Raw genomic sequence first — 19,432 nt, forward strand, 5'->3', positions numbered from 1 at the left:
GATAAATAATGTATTGAAAAATGATTTTGTGCTCAAATACCTCTTTCTCTCTCATTAGGCCCTAGGGAACATATACCCATGAGCTGAGACAGATTTTGCAATGGCCCATATCATTCTCACAAAACCCAAAAATAGGGAAGCCTCTAATCAGCCCCCTATAATCTAGTCGGGCTGATCTGATTCACCAAACAAGTTTGACCCATTCCGATTCCGATCTGATCACGGGCCGAACCAACCCTCAGCCACGCAAAGACCATATCCACGCATAATACTACTTTTCTTTTAGCTCATTTTCCTCCTATTGAGACTCCAACTATCATAATACTATAATGTTAATGCAAAGTGTCGAATGCTTCTTGATTTCAAGCATTAGGGGAAAGAAATTTGAACTTAAAAATTGATAAGCATAATCTAAAAATCATATGAGAAGCTTGGCCTTTTCTACATCTGATCATGAATCTGATAGCTCAATTAAGTCCCCTATAAACAAGACTACCCCAAAACCCATCTCCCCCTTTGCCTTACACCTCTCTTTTCTCTTCAGTACTTGGGTCTCCTGCCAGACCTTGGTTTCTTATCTCTTCACTTATTTTATGGCTGCCATGATGACCTGCTACAATTCAGCAATCAAATCATCAAGGACAACAAATTTAGAAGTCATTTCCTATCTTAAAAGTTAAACTAAATAGTGGGCAACAAATTTGATGCATTACCTGTAGATGTAGGGATTCGGTCGCCAGAGCCAACTCCTTGAGTCGTATTAACTGCAGCAGTGCCTGAAAACCTCCCACGGAATTCACGTTGGAATGCTGTGTTAGCAGCCACTCCTACTTCATTTTCTCCACTGTTCATGTAACTTTCAGCACCTACCTTCACAGTTGGTTTTGGTGAGTATGACGTCGACCATGATCCTCCATTTGATCCCGCTAAGGCCATTATAACATCTGACTGAAATAGATTAGGCAGCACACAGTGTTCAAAGTTGCATGCTTGAGTAGCCTAATCAGCTATGAATCACATTTAAGCAAATACTTTTCCGTTCATAAACAGATAATAGTCCCCACCACAGGGGAAAATATTACTTAAAGACCCTGAAGTTGTCTCCACCCAATTAAAAATTCGTGTAAAAAAAAAAAATAAAGGACAAAAGAGAAAACACACAGAAAAAGTAGTGTGGAATTATCTCAGAAAATAGGCCATTAGAAAGAGATTCCATACATCTTGTTCATGACAGCTTCATCAGAACATTAAAGCTCAAGTTTATGCAGGATTTAAATAACAAGAAATAAATCCATGCAACCGAACATAGTTATTCACAAACATTGGCATAATGGGCACAGGTCCTACTCAGACCACATGGATTTAGCAGAAAGGATAAGCACTCGATCAATGCAAGAAAGATAGGATTTCCCATTATGTTGAGCAACTTCAAATATTCAGAAATGAAATATGATTCAAGAAAGGAATGAGATAATTGGATAGATGAATTATTCCGACAATTATGATGGAAAACTGTATTTCGTACAGAAACACCAAATTTATAATGGCAATTGGAAGACTTTCTTGCCATAAAGACGGGCTAAATAAATGATAAATTAACAGTGTATAGCACTCTTCACTACAACTATTAATTCATTTTTGAAATCTATAGTTTAACTTCCATCAAAAAATCACTCAATCTAAAAGCTCAACCTTGTTGGTGAAGGCGCAAGAATAGTTTTTTCATCTCCAACAAACACCCACATGCAAATGTCCATTGGGCTTGAATCATAAACAAATACAAGCTCACTTTACCTTATGCTGAAATGTTTAATTAATAAAAGGGGCAACCAAAATTCAAGCTCTTAAACATTTTGGTTTGAGAGACTCTGATATCATGTTAAAAAATCACTCAACCTAAAAGCTCAAACTTATAAGCGAGGGCTATAAAAATAGTTTTATATCTCTAACAGCTACCAACATGAAAGGGAAGAAATAGGTGAATAAGTGACACTGTAACACAATCTCTTTTAATACACCTAAAAGGCAATAGATTTCCAGTAAAAACCGCAATACCATGTTCAGATTAGTAAAAACACTATAAATTAGCCCTTCCATCTATTCAGTTTCAAAATTAATAAGTTCAGAAAGAATGATAGTAAAATTCCAATCACTGACAAGCATACTACTGGTGAATAAAAAAAAGAAGCATGAAGAGAATAAAGATTGATAAAAACATAAAATCAATTCCTTGCACAAAGTCTGCTGAGGATGATCATTCAAACTAGAGAATACATGAAAAAATATGATGAACAAGATTTAAATGATCGTTGATACAATAAAGTAAAATAAATTCATGATTAAGAAGAGATACTGCAAGCTGAAACATAGATATTCAAGCAAGTGCCGGTAGACACTACTAAAGGAAAAATAATGCCATGTTGAGTTATTGATAATCACTGCTCGAACAGAACACCACCCCAAGACACCCCAAGTAGTGTAAAACTCCTGGTTAACATGATATGCAAAAGAAGAAATTTCACAAGAAAAATGAAGATATATCAAATTTCTTCACAAGAATACACACATAACACTATGACTATCAGATAATAGATAATCTTCATCGTACAAAACCAAAACTGTCAGTAGCAAGTCTTCCAAATTAACACCCTCCAGTAAAATGGCCTACATGGCCATTGTACATTATATTAACCGTAGTAAATAAAGAAATTCTAATAAAACAATCCACAACATATTCATATATCCAGCTGTAAAGTCATTCACAATTGGTTAACTTTACATACAACATACATCTCAAATACCAGAATAGAAACAATAATGATTAGCACATCTATCATGAATGCGCAGCAAAAAAATATAGCATCACAAGTAGTGAAAACGACAAACCATAACCAATAGCAAGGAACAATTGCAAATTAATGCAAACCATTTTCTAACTTTCATTTCCATTTCATTAATGTTGCCCCCTTCCATGCGGTAACACGATTCAACCTGTCTCTTAACTTATTTAGAGCAAAGTTAAGAGGTGAGAATCTCTTCTTTTCTCGTTTAGATATTAAGGAGTTCAGAGGAAAGTGAACAAAAGAGTTCACTAGCAGGTCCAAACAGTGTATGTTTTTCACCTGGGAAGAAAACCTGGACCATGACAACTGGTCAAGTACGTCTAACAAATGCTCCTAGAGCACACACAAGGATCATCCTAACGGCCTCAGGAAAATAACTAAACAGCTAAGAGGCAGCACCAAAGCCAACATATCCAGAAGACAGGAAATTTTAAAGGTCAAGCAAAGGAACCATTGCTCACTAAGTTGGATTCTGGGCAATGACTTGAGGTCTACAGCAATAAATGGATGGCATGAAGAACTAGGGAGTGTGTTGTCAAGAAACCTGCAGCAATAAGTAGAAAAAGAAGAAACTGTTGTGCACTCAGAAATGGAGGAAGATAGGAATTGAAAGTTTTTTTTTTTTTTACTTTAAAAACAAGAAGCCAGAAATTTCCAATTTGACAACAAAATACAATTAAAGCAAACAACATTAAAACTGCCTCATAATAAAAGAGGTTAACCATATCATTTACCAACCATGGTTTTGCTGACACAATGATATGCGGAAATATTGAAAGGTCAGTTGACTGGCACCTAGAACACTCAAAATAGAAACTGCAATTCCGTAGAAAGAGATGATTCTCCTTAATTTCAATTAATCTGTACATGGGTATATATAAACAATTGATTCCTATAATTATGTTCTACTAATTAGGAAGAAATCCTAAATAAGAAATCCTAAATAGGAATACAGAATACAGAATATACAAAGAAATAATATAATGATTGACTTTCCATGACACTCCTCCTCAAGTTGGAGCAGAGATGTTAATCATGCCCAACTTGTTACAAATGTAGTCAATCCTAGCTCCATTCAGAGCTTTTGTGAAAATATCTCCTAACTGCTCTCCAGTTTTGATGTGTCCTCTATTGAGATAATCTGTTGTTGAATTTTTTCACGAGCAAAGTGACAATCAATCTCAATATGTTTGGTCTGCTCATGAAACACCGGATTAGAAGCAATATAGAAAGCAGCTTGATTATCACACCACAATTTCGCAGGCAGGGAGGTCTTAAAACCTATCTCATCTAGTAATTGAAGTATCCACATTACCTCACATACTGATTGTGCCATGGCTCTGTATTCGGATTCAGCATTAGATCGAGAAACTACACTCTGCTTCTTGCTTCTCCAAGACACCGAATTTCCTCTAACAAAAATGCAATATCCAGTAGTTGACCTCCTATCAACCTTAGATCCAGCCCAGTCAGCATCTAAAAAACATTCAACATTCAAAAGCCTATGATTACCATATAACAAACCTCCTCCTGAAGCGCCCTTCAGATAACACAAGATTTGTCTCAAGGCTTCCCAATGAGCAACAGTTGGGGAAGACATAAACTGACTTACCACACTAACGGCATAAGCAATGTCAGGACGAGTGACTGTAAGGTAGTTCAATTTTCCTACTAATCTCCTGTATCTCTCTGGATCTTCAAACAACTCACTATCCCTTACTAACAGTTGTAAATTTGGAGTCATTGGTGCACTACAAGGCTTAGCACCTAATTTTCCTATCTCTGTCAATAAATCAAGGACATATTTTCTTTGAAACAAGAAAATACCCTTCTTACTTCTCATAACTTCAATACCCAAGAAATACTTTAACAATCCCAAGTCTTTGGTCCGAAACTGGGTTTGGAGGAAGGTTTTAAGAGATGAAATACCTACAGAGTCACTCCCAGTGATGACAATGTCATCCACATAGACTACCAGGAGAATTAGACCAGCCTCATATTGCCTATAAAATACTGAGTGATCACACTTACTCTTTTGCATACCAAATTCATGTACTGCTTCACTGAATCTCCCAAACCAGGCCCTAGGACTTTGTTTCAAGCCATACAGAGGCTTCTGAAGCCTACAAACTTTACCCAACTCTCCCTGAGCAACAAACCCAGGTGGTTACTCCATATACACCTCCTCCTGAAGATCACCATGAAGGAAAGCATTCTTGATATCTAATTGGTGCAGGGGCCAATCATATGTAGCTGCTAAAGAGATAAACAAGCGAACAGAAGTAATTTTAACTACAGGAAAAAAAGTGTCAAAGTAATCAACCCCATTTGTCTAAGCATATCCTTTTGCTACAAGGCATGCTTTTAACCTAGCCACAGAACCATCAGGATTTACCTTTACTGTAAATACCCATTTGCAACCAATAGCTTTCTTACGAGTGAGCAAAGGCAATAGTTCCCATGTACCATTAGCATCTAAAGCCTCCATTTCCTCTTTCATAACAGCACACCAGCCAGGATGAAACAGTGTCTCACCAACAGTATTAAGGATAGGAACAGAGTCTAAAGAAGTAACAAAACACCGAGAACAAGAAGATAATTGATTATAAGAAACAAAAGAAGAGATAAGGTAAGTACATGAACGTTTACCTTTACAAAGAGCAATGGGTAAGTCTAGATCAGAATCATGATCAGTATGAGGTACAGGATCTCCCAACGAAGTAGCTGGTGGAGGATCTGAGTCAGGAATCTCCAATCTCCTGGAATAAACATGAAGAACGGGAGGTCGAGTAGGTCTAGAGACAGAAGGAACAAGCTGTTGGAGAGGACTAGACATTAGTTGGACAGTATATATTAAGAGATCATCCTTCTCCCCCTGACTCTCATACACAGATGATTGAGGAAAAAATGGAGTGGACTCAAAAAATGCGATATCTGCAGAAACAAGATAACGACTAAGAGTAGGAGAGAAACAGCGGTACCCTTTTTGCAGCCGGGAGTGCCCAAGAAAGACACATTTGAGAGACTTTGGATCCAATTTAGTAACCTGTGGACGAACATCACGCACAAAACAGGTACAACCAAAAATACGGGGTTCAACAGGGAACAAAAATTTTGTAGGAAACAAAGCAGTATAAGGAATATCCCCATTAAGGACAGAAGACGGCATACGATTGATCAAAAAACATGCCGTAGAAACTGCATCCGCCCAAAAGTGTTTAGGAACTTTCATCTAAAAAAGAAGAGCACGAGTTACCTCAATAACATGTCGATTTTTTCTTGCAGCCACGCCATTTTGGGATGGGGTATCCACACAGAAAGACTGATGAAGAATGTCATTTTGTGTCATATAAGACTGAAATTGTGTTGAAAAGTATTATTTGGCATTGTCACTTCTTAATATGCGCACAGAAATATTAAATTGAGTTTTGATTTCATTACAAAAGGCACAAAAGACAGAAAACAACTCAGAACGATTCCTCATGAAATATAACCAGGTAACACGAGAGTAATCATCAACAAAAGTAACAAAATAACGAAATCCAGTTTTAGAAGTAACAGAACAATAACCCCAAACATCAGAATGAACTAACTCAAAAGGGGATGAAGCCCGTTTATTGACTCTAGACACAGAAGGCAAACGATGATGTTTTATAAACTGACACGACTCACATTCTAGTACTGATAAAGACTGAAACTGAGGACATAGCTTTTTCATAGTTAACACAAAAGGATAACCCAATCTACAATGAGCTTCAAGAAGTGTTAAGATACTAGAGCAAACAAGCGACCGCGGTACATGATTTTCCAGAATGTAGAGACCACCTGACTCACGTCCTCTACCAATAATTTGCTTCGTCGTAAGATCCTGAAACAAACACTGGTCAGGAAAAAAGGAAACAAAACAATTTAAGGTACGAGTAAGTTTACTAACAGAAAGTAGATTAAAAGAGAATTTTGGTAGACACAAAACAGATGACAAAAAAATTGACGAAGTCGGGTTCGCAGTTCCAGAACCCATGACACAAGAAGTAGAACCATCAGCTAAAGTAACAATAGAGAAAGTGAGATTAGACTGAAAAGCAGATGGAAGACTAGAATTACCTGTCATGTGATCTGTCGCACCAGAATCAATAACTCATTTGGATGAGGAAGACACAAGGCATGTAGTGGATTTATCTGACTCAGCGATCGCAATGACAAGGGAACTGGTAGGCTTTAGAGATGCCTGATACTGGAAAAACTGTGCAAAATCCTCTGCAGATACCAAAATAGTTTTATCAGAGGAAGATACTGTAAAATCCTCTGCTGCCATATTTGCCACCTGTGGTCGCTGATTTTTCCTCTGAAGTTGCAGACAATTATATTTTGTATGGTCAGGCTCATGGCAATAATAACAAATAACTCCTCTTGAGTCCTTATTAGAACTAGCCTCTCCATTACGCTGATTACTCCTGTTACCTGTAATTCCTCCTCTACTTCCTCTTCTATTACCCTGTTGTCCATTTGGATTACGGCTAATAAGAGCACTACTGGCAAGCTGTGAAGATTGGGTACTCTCTGTACGAAGGACTCGTGTGAACGTTTCATGCAAAGAGGAAATCTCAGAACTGGAGAGAATCTGAGATTTAGCAGTCTCATACTCTGAAGGAAGGTCTGCAAGAAAACTCATAACAGCCAGTTGCTCCCGTTGGGCCTGCTGAACTTTCACATCAGGATTAAAAGGCAATAATACATTAAGTTCCTCATATACCCGTTTAAAATCTATAAAATAAGCCGTGAGAGACTTATCCTCTTTCTTAGTACGGTAGAATGCCTTACAAATATCATAAATATGGGAGATATTCCCTTTACCAGAATACAGAAAATCTAAGTAATCCATCAATTTCTTAACAAATTCACAGCGATTAATTAAACTAATTACCTCACTGTGAATCGAGTTCCGAAACTGCAAAAACAACCGAGCATCCTCCCTTAGCCAAGTTTGTCGTGTATCATCCGTAGGTGGATCTTTGGTAAGGTGATCATCCTTATCAATGCTACGCAAATAGACCCTAACAGTCTTACTCCACTCTAGGTAATTCGAACAATTAAGTTTGTATTACGTGATCTTAGTCATCACCGGAATCACATCAGAAAAAACATTCTTATTGTCTACCATTTGTTGAGACAAAGAAAACTAACCGAAACGCTAATCCAAAGTGCTTACAACAGCAAAATAACCCAAAATCACAAATCAAGCAAATACCAAAATAGGATCTGAGAGCCAAACCTCAGAAGTCCTTTAATGGTATACTGGATCAGGCAACAACACACAGTGGTGGAATGAGAGGGTTGAGGTGACGCCGGCCATGTTGATCGAAGTCGAAACGGCCGGTCGGCGGCCAAGGTCTCTCCTGAGCTGGGTGGTGAGAACAACTAGTCACCCTAGATAGATGACCTGCTCTGATACCATGCAGAAAGAGATGATTCTCCTTAATTTCAATTAATCTGCACATAGGTATATCTATACAATTGATTCCTGTAATTGTGTTCCACTAATTAGGAAGAAATCCTAAATAAGAAATCCTAAATAGGAATATAGAATACAGAATATACAAAGAAATAATATAGTGATTAACTTTTCATAACAAATTCCAATTCTTTCAAGGAATACAAATTAAAACTTAAAACAAGTTATGGACAAAGTATCAGTCAACTTCATGGTCCAATTGCTAACCTTGATATTTCACTAGAAGACATGCAAGAATAGACAAAAACAGGACCTTGCCATAGTATGTACTGAAGCAAAATTTTTCCTGTATGCATTCTCATGAATGGCTTATATCAAGCAGTCTCTTGAACATGAACAAATAAATCTTTTTATTTGAAATACTATATTTCATCTATTCTCTTATAAGTTATAACAATGAAGGCCAGAAAGCCAGAACCCATTTTCGATCGAATTGTAAGCCTAGTAGTGTTCCTCTTATTGTGATGTTGGAATGCCTACTGATTTCCAAATAATTACAGCTTCAATAAACACAAGCTCTGAATCATTTTTGCATGCTAGTGGAAGCTTTACCAAGGGAGTACAACCGGGATAGTTCTTCCTCAAGATATGTAAACCTATTAATTACTATTAGTTGACTATCTACAGAATGTGTAAAAAATTCTGCAAGGTGAATTTTCATATCTCTAGCCGTGAATCCTAAAATAAATTTAACAGCAATCATAGGGTGGGAGGCATGGTTTTAAATCGTAAACGCGGCCACGTTCGCAGTCACGATAGTAGGTAATAGAAACAGGTCTGTAACGGCGATAACGTATCGCTAACGGCCTGGTGTTACACAAATTTTTTTGGAAAAATTTGCAAAGTTTATGAAATAAGTAGATATTGGTAGATACAAGTAAAATTAAGATACACAACTATATAATAAGTACAAATACATCAAATTAGATGTTATTTTGTAGTTAATAATGTATTTTGGTAAAATTAATTTAAAAAATAATTCAAATTAGAAAGTATTATTGGGTAATGGCCGTTACGGTTACTTAATGGTAAATAAAAGCCGTTACCATTACGTAACAGTGGTAACAGCACTTACCTTGCAAATCAAGATGTGCTTTTAAATAAAGACCTAACGAGTAATAGTCCCTCTAAAAACCTATAAACAACGGTTGTTACGTTATGTAGCGGCCGTTATTTAAAATCATGGTGGGAAGGGAAACTTGCACTTAATTTTAAGCCCATTTAGTAGTATGAGTAAGTTTTTTAACTTGAAGATTAGCCAACTGATCTTTTCTCAACCTCAATAAAGATAGTCCCAGTAATATCCTTTGGATGATGTAGCAAGTCAGGGAGCATACTTAGTTACTTACACTCACAAGCAAATGAAAAAAGGCCACATTCAAAAGTGAACCTCTAAGTACATAGCTAAATGAACAATGTAACAATGAAAGTTATGTGCTTTCACTAAAATTATCAATCTTGTCTAAGCACTACAAGCTTTATATTTAAAAACTAGCATTAGTGACACTGAGCACAGCAGCAAAATGAGTGCATAACAACAGAAAAATATTTCCTAATAATTAACACTAAGTCTAGAGGTCCTCTCAGTTAGAACTAAGATGGACAGATTAAACAGGTAATGTCAACCATGCAGATTTTTCTCAAGATGTTTCAATCACAAACGCAATGAAAGCCTAGAGAGCGAAGGAAACCTTGTTTGGGTGCACATCATCAAAAACATGAGCTTGACCGCCATAAAATATAGTCATCTGACGACTAGCTGATGTTAAACCCTGTCGACTGCCAAAATAATAGATTATAATATAGCATTAAGCTTTCTATCAGAAATCAAAACGTTTAAGAATAAGAAAATAGCAAGACGAATCCATTGAATTTACCCTGAAGGAATTGAATATTCTGGCTCTGAAATATAAGTTCCAGACTTAGGTTTGCTGCCGCTTGGAAGAGTCCCCGATGAATTTTTCTCTGATATGACACTGCTAGCATTGATAGAACTCAAAATTCCAGGGCCTTTAATTCCAGTTCTAGATCCTTCATCAGCAGCTGATTGAGAGATGATTGATGGACTAGCATTGACATCCCTGAATTTGTTTGCAGGAACTTGATGCATGAAAGGAACAAACTGACCGGCACGAGGATACTGTATGGCTGCTCCCATGGGTATAGATCGCTCCCACTTGGAAACATTGGCATCAAGTCTACCACCAGTAGAAGATTGCAAAATGAGAGATGCAGAAGTTGGTCTCATTGGTTGCATACTGTAGAAAACTTCATCATCATTGGACCTTCTGGGTCGCTCCCCTCCACCGCCATTCTTCAGCATCTGAATTTGAATAGGAATCAATAAACATGAATAACAACAGCCACGTAAGGGGTTTTTTGCATACATTAAAATCAAAGGAGGACAATATAACTTGTTAAAGCTTACCTTCATCAAATGCAGGCTCTCAAGCGAGTCATGGCCTATTTGTTGAATCCCATCCCTAGTAGATCCTGTGAAGCCTGAATCTGAATTACTTCGCTTACTTCCTGCTAATCTGTTGCTTTTCTCAGGACCAGAGATATCACTCCTTGGACCATAATATGGAATACCCTCAAGATGATTTCCAGCCTGCCTTTCTATTAAAATTAATGATAAATCAAATTTCAATGTCAATTAATAGAATCTCCAATGTGGTAATCTTGTAAATATGGCTTTGCAACAATATAATCACAAGAAAACTTCAAGATCAGTAAGGTAGAGTAAATGAGGCTGTAGCGGAAAGCGCCCCATGAAAAGAAAAGAAACATAAAGACAGCATAATCATAGAACAAAGCGTATTGTACAACCAATTTGCACAAGGGGCTAAGTAGCATGTGTGGTGCTTTTCCTTTTTTTTTTTTTTTTTTTTTATCAGTAGCAAATAAGGTGCTTAATCAATTTCCTAAACCCATGACAAGTAATTTTCAAAAGGAAAAGAGTAAAATGCACATTTTAAACAACGTTATTCTTCCATAGGAAAGAACATTAGTTAAAGAAAACCATAGAACACCACATTAACAAAACCCGTCAACTGAAGCAAATCAATTATAGAAAAACAAAAAAGAAAAAGAAACCTCAGAAAGCGGCAAGTCATTGCAAATTGCCCGTTAGGATGAATAAGTTAATAAAACAAAAGAAAGCAGAAACAATAAAAACCTACAAAAGCTACCAACCCCATCACCGACCTCCCATAACAAAAGATACCAGCTCCACTAATTGAAAGAGTCTTTCTACATCACCAGGTGAAAATCACACACACACACACACACACACACACACACACACACACACACACACACAAAGACAGTTCGCCCATCGAGAAACAAAAAATCAAAGTTACCCAGTAAAAAAAAAAAAATCAAAGTTACCCAGTAAAATAAGTTAAATGCATTCCTACATGAAGTATGAACTATTGAACTAGAAAAAGGATTTCCATTTCACTAGGTAGCGATCAAAACATTTCACTAGGTAGCGATCAAAACATTTCACTAGGGGAAAAAAAAGGTTCAAATGAAGGTAGAAGAAAATCATCTAGCAAGACCTAAGAACAGTAATTTGAAGAAGAAGATGTTAAACATACCAGAGGCGATATCAGAGGTGGTGGAAAGGGGAGCACGGGCACCACCAGAAGAGGCCGCCCCAGCAGACATAGAGGCAGAGGGGGACGCATCAGCGTTCTTGGGGGCCAAAACTACAGGCGAATCGGTGGTAGCCGACTTCAAGCCGAGGAAGTCATGGAACATTGCCTTCACTTGGTGTTGTTGGGTGGTAGTAGTGTCAAGAAGACTGATACCGGCGCCAATACTAAGGGAAGGATTGGCATTGTAAGCTTTGCTTTGCCGAGGCATTATCAGAAAAAGGGCCATTTCTTCATCTCCTCCATATCAGGCTTCTGCAGCTTCATATCCGCTTTCTCTTCTCCTTTACCCACTTCAGCGATAGAGATTAGAGAGAGTGAGTGAGTGAGAGAGATGAGTGAAAAAGCGCGCACGATTTCCAGGAAAGAGAAAACAAGGGAAAGAGAGAGAGAGAGTCGGACTTTCTTAGAGAGAGAGAGAGAGAGCATTAAAAAGCAAAAGGCTCTTTCTTTCAATTAAAATGGGAGACACAGTGCGTCTGTGTCTGAGCTTTGGGTTGTTTTATGTCCAAAGGGTATAACTGTTGTGTCTCTATCCGTGATTATTTTATTTTGCATACTATATTTTATTTTATTTTGCAAACCCTGAGATTCTTTTACATTTTACTTGTGAAAAATACTATATTATTTTTATTTTTATAAAAATAAAAAATAATAAAAAAATTTTAATTTAAAAAATAAACAAATTATTTATATTTTTAATAAAAATAAATTATTTTAAAACTTATTCTATTTTTAAATTTAATATATATCATTCATTTATTTTATAGCAACATGATTAATTTTTTATTGTTATAAATAAATATTTTTTAAAATAATTATTTAATTTTAACTATAAAAATATTATATATTATCTTTATTTATTTTTATATATTAATTTTTGAAGCATGTGTAATAAATAATATATGTTATATAATTATTTTATTTAAATATAAAAATTAATTATTTAAATAAAATACTAAAATTTTATAATAATTAATATTAAAATTTAATTAGTGTAATATAATAAATAAATATTTAAAATTTTCATACTTATTATTTTATTATTCTTATCAAATTCTTTCATAAAATAAAATTTTTTAAAATATGATAATTTCATTATTTTTTAAAATTATATTTTGTAAGTGAAGCAACGGAAGCATGGTGATTAATTCATTAAAGCATTGAATTTCAAAAAATTTTCTTCTAGAGTTACATGCATCATACCACATTTCTTATGTGCCTAATTAATTTCAATGCTCAATTATATATTAAAACACTTTTAATATGTATTAGGATCTATGTTTGCCATTCAAGATTGTGAATTAACAAATTAATTCATTTAAACCCTAGTTTAAAAAAAAAGTTAGAGCACTAATATCTTTGATGCACTATAAATGTAATTGGCACCTTTAGGAAGCACCTAAAACCCCAAGTATTGTCCCTCTAACTTGTCCACACCAAGATCACCAATGGACAGTCCCCAATTTGCTTCTCAAGTCTTTGCCAATCAATTATAAATTGGGTTCTTACCTTTAAAGAGGTTATATGTGTGTATAGGATACTAAAAACAATTTCTAGCAATTTTAATTCAAAGGATTTTGGGCAATTCTCTTTGAATTGATGAGAAAAGATGAAGAGGAGAAGGAAAGAGGTGTACCGCAACCTTGAGGAAGAGAATAAGAGTGTTTTGTTTCTTCTTTTCTTTTTCCTTTTATATAATTAGGTCATTAAGTCACTTAAACCCTATGCCACATGTCACCACCTCATTGCATCTTATTTTTAATTGACTCAATCACATTAAGCCAAGTGTCAAAGCTAAACTTAATCTTAACTTTGATCATCTTACATGATAGGAAGACAAATGGCAAGCTTATATGATACCATGTGTTACCATCTCATGGTGCCACATGTCACCATGTGAAATGACCAAATTACCCTTATATTGTAATTTTGAGTTCTCAACCCAAAATCATTATTTCTCATCTTCAAATCAATTTATATCAAATATAAATTAATTAATTGATCTCTATTAATTAATTTCTCACAATTAAATTCATATTTAAACACTTTAAATATAAATTTAACTTATGTTGAACATTCTATTAGTAGTATGCCCTAAAATATATCATTTAGTATGTATCTTGTACATGTTTTATTAATAAAAGGCATTTTCACTTTTCCGTTTACATAATTTATTTATGTGTAATAGAAAAGGTCCATTGATATTTTGTTAGAAATTCTATTCTTAAGTTGTTAAGAATATAAGTGACAGTATTTCTAGAACAAAGTATCATAAATTAGTTCACAATCGATGATACTTCATAATAAAGACATGACTTATCCAGAAAGATTGTATTCATATTTGTTCCCAATGTATTTATATGAGATATAAATAAGATGGAATGGTGAGTCTCATGCCATATAACAAACATGATAGGCACTTATACATGATAAGTAGGCCGAACCAGTGACTTTATGACAAGCACATGGAGTTTACTCTTGCCAATGCATTGTCATAAATCATATCAGTGCATATAATCTTTAGACCTGATATAGCATAATTATCTTGTATATAGGTGGTTTGAGTTTGATACTGCTTTCATACTTGTACTATGTATGGATATATGGGCATGTGTTGGCTCCTACTAGTTATATATGGAGATAGGTGTTGATCAAGATGGAATCTGTTACCCTAAGTAAACAGGGATAAAATCCTATGTTCATTTAATTGTTCTTGATGTTATAAGTTTCTGGCCATGACAGATAGATTTAATCAGAAAAGAGTTTCTGATAAGAAAATCTTTTTAATCAAGAACTGAAATTAAGAGAGAACATAATATTAATAGCAAATGGGATTTGACATAAACTATGACTCCAGCTAGAATTGGGATCTTGAAACAGAGAGATTCTAGTGTATGGTAACATATGATTATAGGTTCATTTAAGAAAAACCTTATTACTGATTGGGTGGTTATGGCATGCTATGCTAGGTGTTAACCATAGTTTATGAGCTGCTTAAAATGATCAGAGAAATCATTTATGATAAGAAAGAGTTTTGATGATATTAAGAGTTGATATCATATCTCATTGTCAATTAGTGATGAGCCTAGTGAGTCACACACATACACAAGTAATCACCAAGTTAAATGTGATTTAATTAATTAATTAAAGAGTTTAATTGATTAATTAAATAGGTTTGGTTTACAATTAGATTGCAAAGTTCCTAGCATAGTTTGAAACCAAATATAGGTTATTGGATTTATAGTATAAGTTAAATTTATATTTAAAGTGTTTAAATATAAATTTAATTATGAGAAATTAATTAATAGAGATTAATTAATTAATTTATATTTGATATAAATTGATTAGAAGAAGATAAATAATTATTTTGGGTTAAAAACTCAAAATTAAGACACAAAGGTTTTTTTATCATTTTACAAGGTGACATGTGGCACCATGAGATGGTGACACATGGCACTACACATAAGCTTACCATTTGTCTTTTAATCATGTAAGATGATCAAAGTCAAGATTAAATCTAAGTTTGGCACTTGGCACAATGTGATTGGGTCAATTAAACTAAGAGCCAATCAGAATGTAACATGTGGTAAGGGTTTTAAGTGGTGACCTAGCTATATAAGGGAAAGGATAAAAAGAAAAAAATAACAAGCTGCTGTTCTTTCATATGCGCCGCCAACCTTGGAGTGCTCTTCCTCTCTTCTTCTTCATCTCTCATCAATTCAAAGAGAATTGCCAACATTCTCTTGAATTAAAAATACTAGAAATCGTTTCTAGTGTCCTGTATGCATCTATAACATCTCTAAAGGCAAAACCTAAATTTCTAATTGATTAGAAAGGCTTGAGAAGTTGTTCAAGGGGCTGCTATTGGTGATCTTTGTGTGGACAAGCTAGAGGGACAATATCTGGTGTCCTAGGCGCATCCCAAAAGTACCAAACACAATTACAGTGCATCAAAAGGTTAGTGCACTTGTTCTTGATTTATCTAGGGTTCTAATGAATTAATCTGTTAATTCTAAAATCTTAAATGGCAAATGTCGATCCAAAAATATATTAAAAGAGTTTTAATATGCTGTTTAACATTGAAATCAAATAGATAAATAATGAATCTTGCATGATGCATGAGACCTTAGAAGAAAAATTTTGAATTCAATGATCTAAACTTATGTTTTTCATGCTTCCACTCCTTCACATCCAATAATCTAGGTTTGATTTCAAGTTATGCTAGGGACTTTGCAATCTTATTGCAAACCAAACCAATTTAATTAATCAATTAAACTCTTTAATTAATTAATTAAATCACATTTTACTTGGTGATTATCTTGTGTATGTGTGTGACTCACTAGGCTCATCACTAATTGGCAATGAGATATGATATTAACTCTTAATATCATCAGAACTCTTTCTTACCATAAATGATTTCTCTAAATCATTTTAGGCATCTTATAGACCATGGTTGACACCTAGCATAGAGTGTCATGGCCACCCAATTAGTAACAAGAAATACCTTAAATGAACCTTTAATCATATGTTACCATACACTAGAATCTTTCTGTTACAAAATCCCAATTCGAGCTAGAGTCATAGTTTATGTCAAACCCCATTTGCTATGAATATTATGTTCTCTTTTAATTTCAGTTCTTGATTAATTAGATTTTCTTGTCAGAAACTCTTTTCTGACTAAATCTGTCTGTCCTGGCCAAGAACTTGAAACATCAAGAACAATTAAATGAACATAGGACTTTATCCCTATTTACTTAGGGTAATAGATTCCATCTTGATCAACACCTACCTCTATATATAACTAGTAGGAGCCAACACATGCCCATATACCCATACATAGTACAAGTATGAAAGCAGTTTCAAACTCAAACCACCTATATACAAGATAATTGTGTTATCTCAGATCTAAAGATTATATACACTGATATGATATATGAGAAATGCATTGACAAGAGTAAACTCCATGTGCTTGTCATATGCGTCACTGGTTCGGCCTACTTATCATGTATAAGTGCCTATCATGTTTGTTATATGGCATGAGACTCACCATTCTATCTTATTTATATCTCATATAAATACCTTGGGAATAAACATGATCACAATCTTTCTGAATAAGTCATGTCCTGTGTGAAGTATCCTCGATTGTGAACCAATTTATAATACTTTGTACTAGAAATACTGTTACTCATATTTTTAACAACTTAAGAATAGAATTTCTAACAAAATATTAATGGACTTTTTCTATTATACATAAATACATTATGTAAACGAAAAAGTGAAATTGCCTTTTATTAATAAAATATATATAAGATACATACTAAATGATATGCTCTAGGGCATACTACTAACAGTAAGAGTAATAACTCAAAATTTTCATACATATTAATATATTAGTATTAAATAATTTAACTATATGTACCATTAGCAATGATATAGACCTTAAAAAAATTATTATATGAATAAATATTACGGCTAATATTTTGGTTCTCTAAAATGTAAAAAAAATAATAATAGAATATAATACTATTTATTTATTTCCCCATTATCAATAATTTTTTTGCCTATTATTATTGGTATGATATTTTACACAATTTTTTTTAAAATATCATGATTTTAATATTTCTTTATTTTTATATTCTTGACACTTCAATTATAGTTCGATTCGGTTAGATTGTAGTTCAAAATTTGATTCGTGAAACAACTATGTGATTATTATTATTATTATTAAATTTATACCTAAATTAGGATTAAATTTTAAAGTTGATTCATATCATATAATATACTTTTAACTATTTTTAATTATATAAATTTTAGCTATTGTAGATGGATTTTTAATTATTTTAATTATATATATATAATTAAAATTTATGATGTAATTTAATATATTTCTAATTAAAATTATGAAGAAAAGATAAAAAATGAAATTTAATATTGATTTTTATATAGTCCATTATATATATATATATATATATATATATATATATATATATATTCTTAATTTAAATAAATATATTTATATTAAAATATATAATACATTTAAAAAAATATAGAAAAAAAAATATATATATATATATGCTTTTTATTTTAGTCAATAAATTTGTTAAATAATTTTTATTTGGGCTAATTTATATATAAATAATGATTGAATATTAGGAAAGTGTAATTTTTAATAGTGAAAAATTCAATTATCATTTTAATTTTGTTAACAAATTTTTAAATTGAAAATTATCTAATAAATTTGTGAAATAGAATAATAACTTAAATTTATATTATATATGCCCGAATCCATATTCTAATTCTCTTTAGACTGTAATTATTATTGACAATTAATTATACAAAATTGATTTTTATCCAAATAAATTAATTATATCTAATAAATTTTATATTATTTATTTATTTATTTAATTTAATAACTTTTTTAAAATAACTCATATGATAGGAATGTTCGAAAAATTTTTTAATATTAAGAATTTTAATTTAATTACAATTTTTATGGCATTAGAATTCTAATATTTTAGGATTTAAAATTTTATGTTTATTTTTTAAAATAGTGATAGTATTTTATAAATTGTAATTTTATAAATAAATTAAGGATACATTTATCTATTCAAAAGTTTGCACTCTTAGTCGAATATATATATATATATATATATATATATATATATATATATATATATATATATATATATATATAATAGATGAATAGATCATTTAAGATTTTTGCATGATAATTAAGGAAGTAATTAAATCACCTAAATTATAACAAAATACTCTTTAATTTATTAAATTATCTTTTATCTCACTTAATTAAGAAAAAGAGAATAAGGCGTTAAAAATAAATTTTAGAAAATTGTATAAATAATTCTTGTATTTAGTAAAGATAAAAGTAAAATTGAAAAAAAAAATTAATATTCCTTGATCTTCTGAAAATGACATATGATTATAAACAAAACAATTTCTAAAAATTGACAAATAAAAGTGGATGGATATAGTAATTTTGGTTATAAAAAGTTTTTTTATTTAAAAAATAATTGAGAAGCAAAACTTTTGTTAGGAAAAGAAAATAATATAAACAACTTAAAATTATTTTTAAATCATAATTAAATTTTAAAAAATAATTTTTCGATTCTCCATATAAAAAATAGCATATATGAACATGAAATTCTTTTTTTTTTTATAAAATTTTTCTAGAAAACTATCATAGTTTTCTAGAAAACTTCTTAAAGTAAAAAATATAATATCAGATAGATAGAGAACCACTTAATAATGTATTCCAATCAGCATCATACTAGCCTTTAAGTACTATAGGATATTTTTTATATTGCAAGCCATAATTTTTAGTATGAACTAAATACTTCATTATATGCTCCATTGCATAATCGATTCTAACGCTTTCAAAGTAGGCAGCTCCATAC

At 32.8% G+C, this 19,432-nt stretch overlaps 1 protein-coding gene across 2 annotated transcripts; it reads right to left on the minus strand.

The window, feature by feature from the left end:
* Positions 1–332: 332 nt before the first annotated feature.
* On the minus strand, positions 333–12,454 carry LOC110658654 (protein TIFY 8). 2 transcript variants are annotated; one of them, XM_058145747.1, is made up of 6 exons: positions 11,958–12,454; positions 10,784–10,974; positions 10,233–10,678; positions 10,047–10,134; positions 714–948; positions 333–613 (listed from the first exon to the last, which is right to left on the minus strand). In XM_058145747.1, the coding sequence occupies exons 1-6, from the start codon at positions 12,241–12,243 to the stop codon at positions 522–524; spliced, it is 1,338 nt and encodes a 445-aa protein (XP_058001730.1). In that variant the 5' UTR covers positions 12,244–12,454; the 3' UTR covers positions 333–521. The 2 variants fall into 2 exon arrangements, with proteins under 2 accessions (XP_058001730.1, XP_058001731.1); XM_058145748.1 differs by having other exon boundaries at positions 333–610; positions 11,958–12,452.
* Between the last annotated feature and the right edge of the window lie 6,978 nt (positions 12,455–19,432).

The sequence above is a fragment of the Hevea brasiliensis genome, chromosome 4, assembly GCF_030052815.1.
Source record: "Hevea brasiliensis isolate MT/VB/25A 57/8 chromosome 4, ASM3005281v1, whole genome shotgun sequence".
Lineage (NCBI taxonomy): Eukaryota > Viridiplantae > Streptophyta > Magnoliopsida > Malpighiales > Euphorbiaceae > Hevea > Hevea brasiliensis.

Bases quoted from the DNA above. Each gene is read 5' to 3' on its own strand.
- LOC110658654 (XM_058145747.1), bottom strand. From the start codon at position 12,243: ATGGCCCTTTTTCTGATAATGCCTCGGCAAAGCAAAGCTTACAATGCC. The intron at 10,679-10,783 runs GTAAGCTTTAAC...ATTCAAATTCAG, and splicing joins AGAGCCTGCATTTGATGAAG to ATGCTGAAGAATGGCGGTGG. The intron at 614-713 runs GTAATGCATCAA...GCTGAATTGTAG, and splicing joins CCGAATCCCTACATCTACAG to CAGGTCATCATGGCAGCCAT.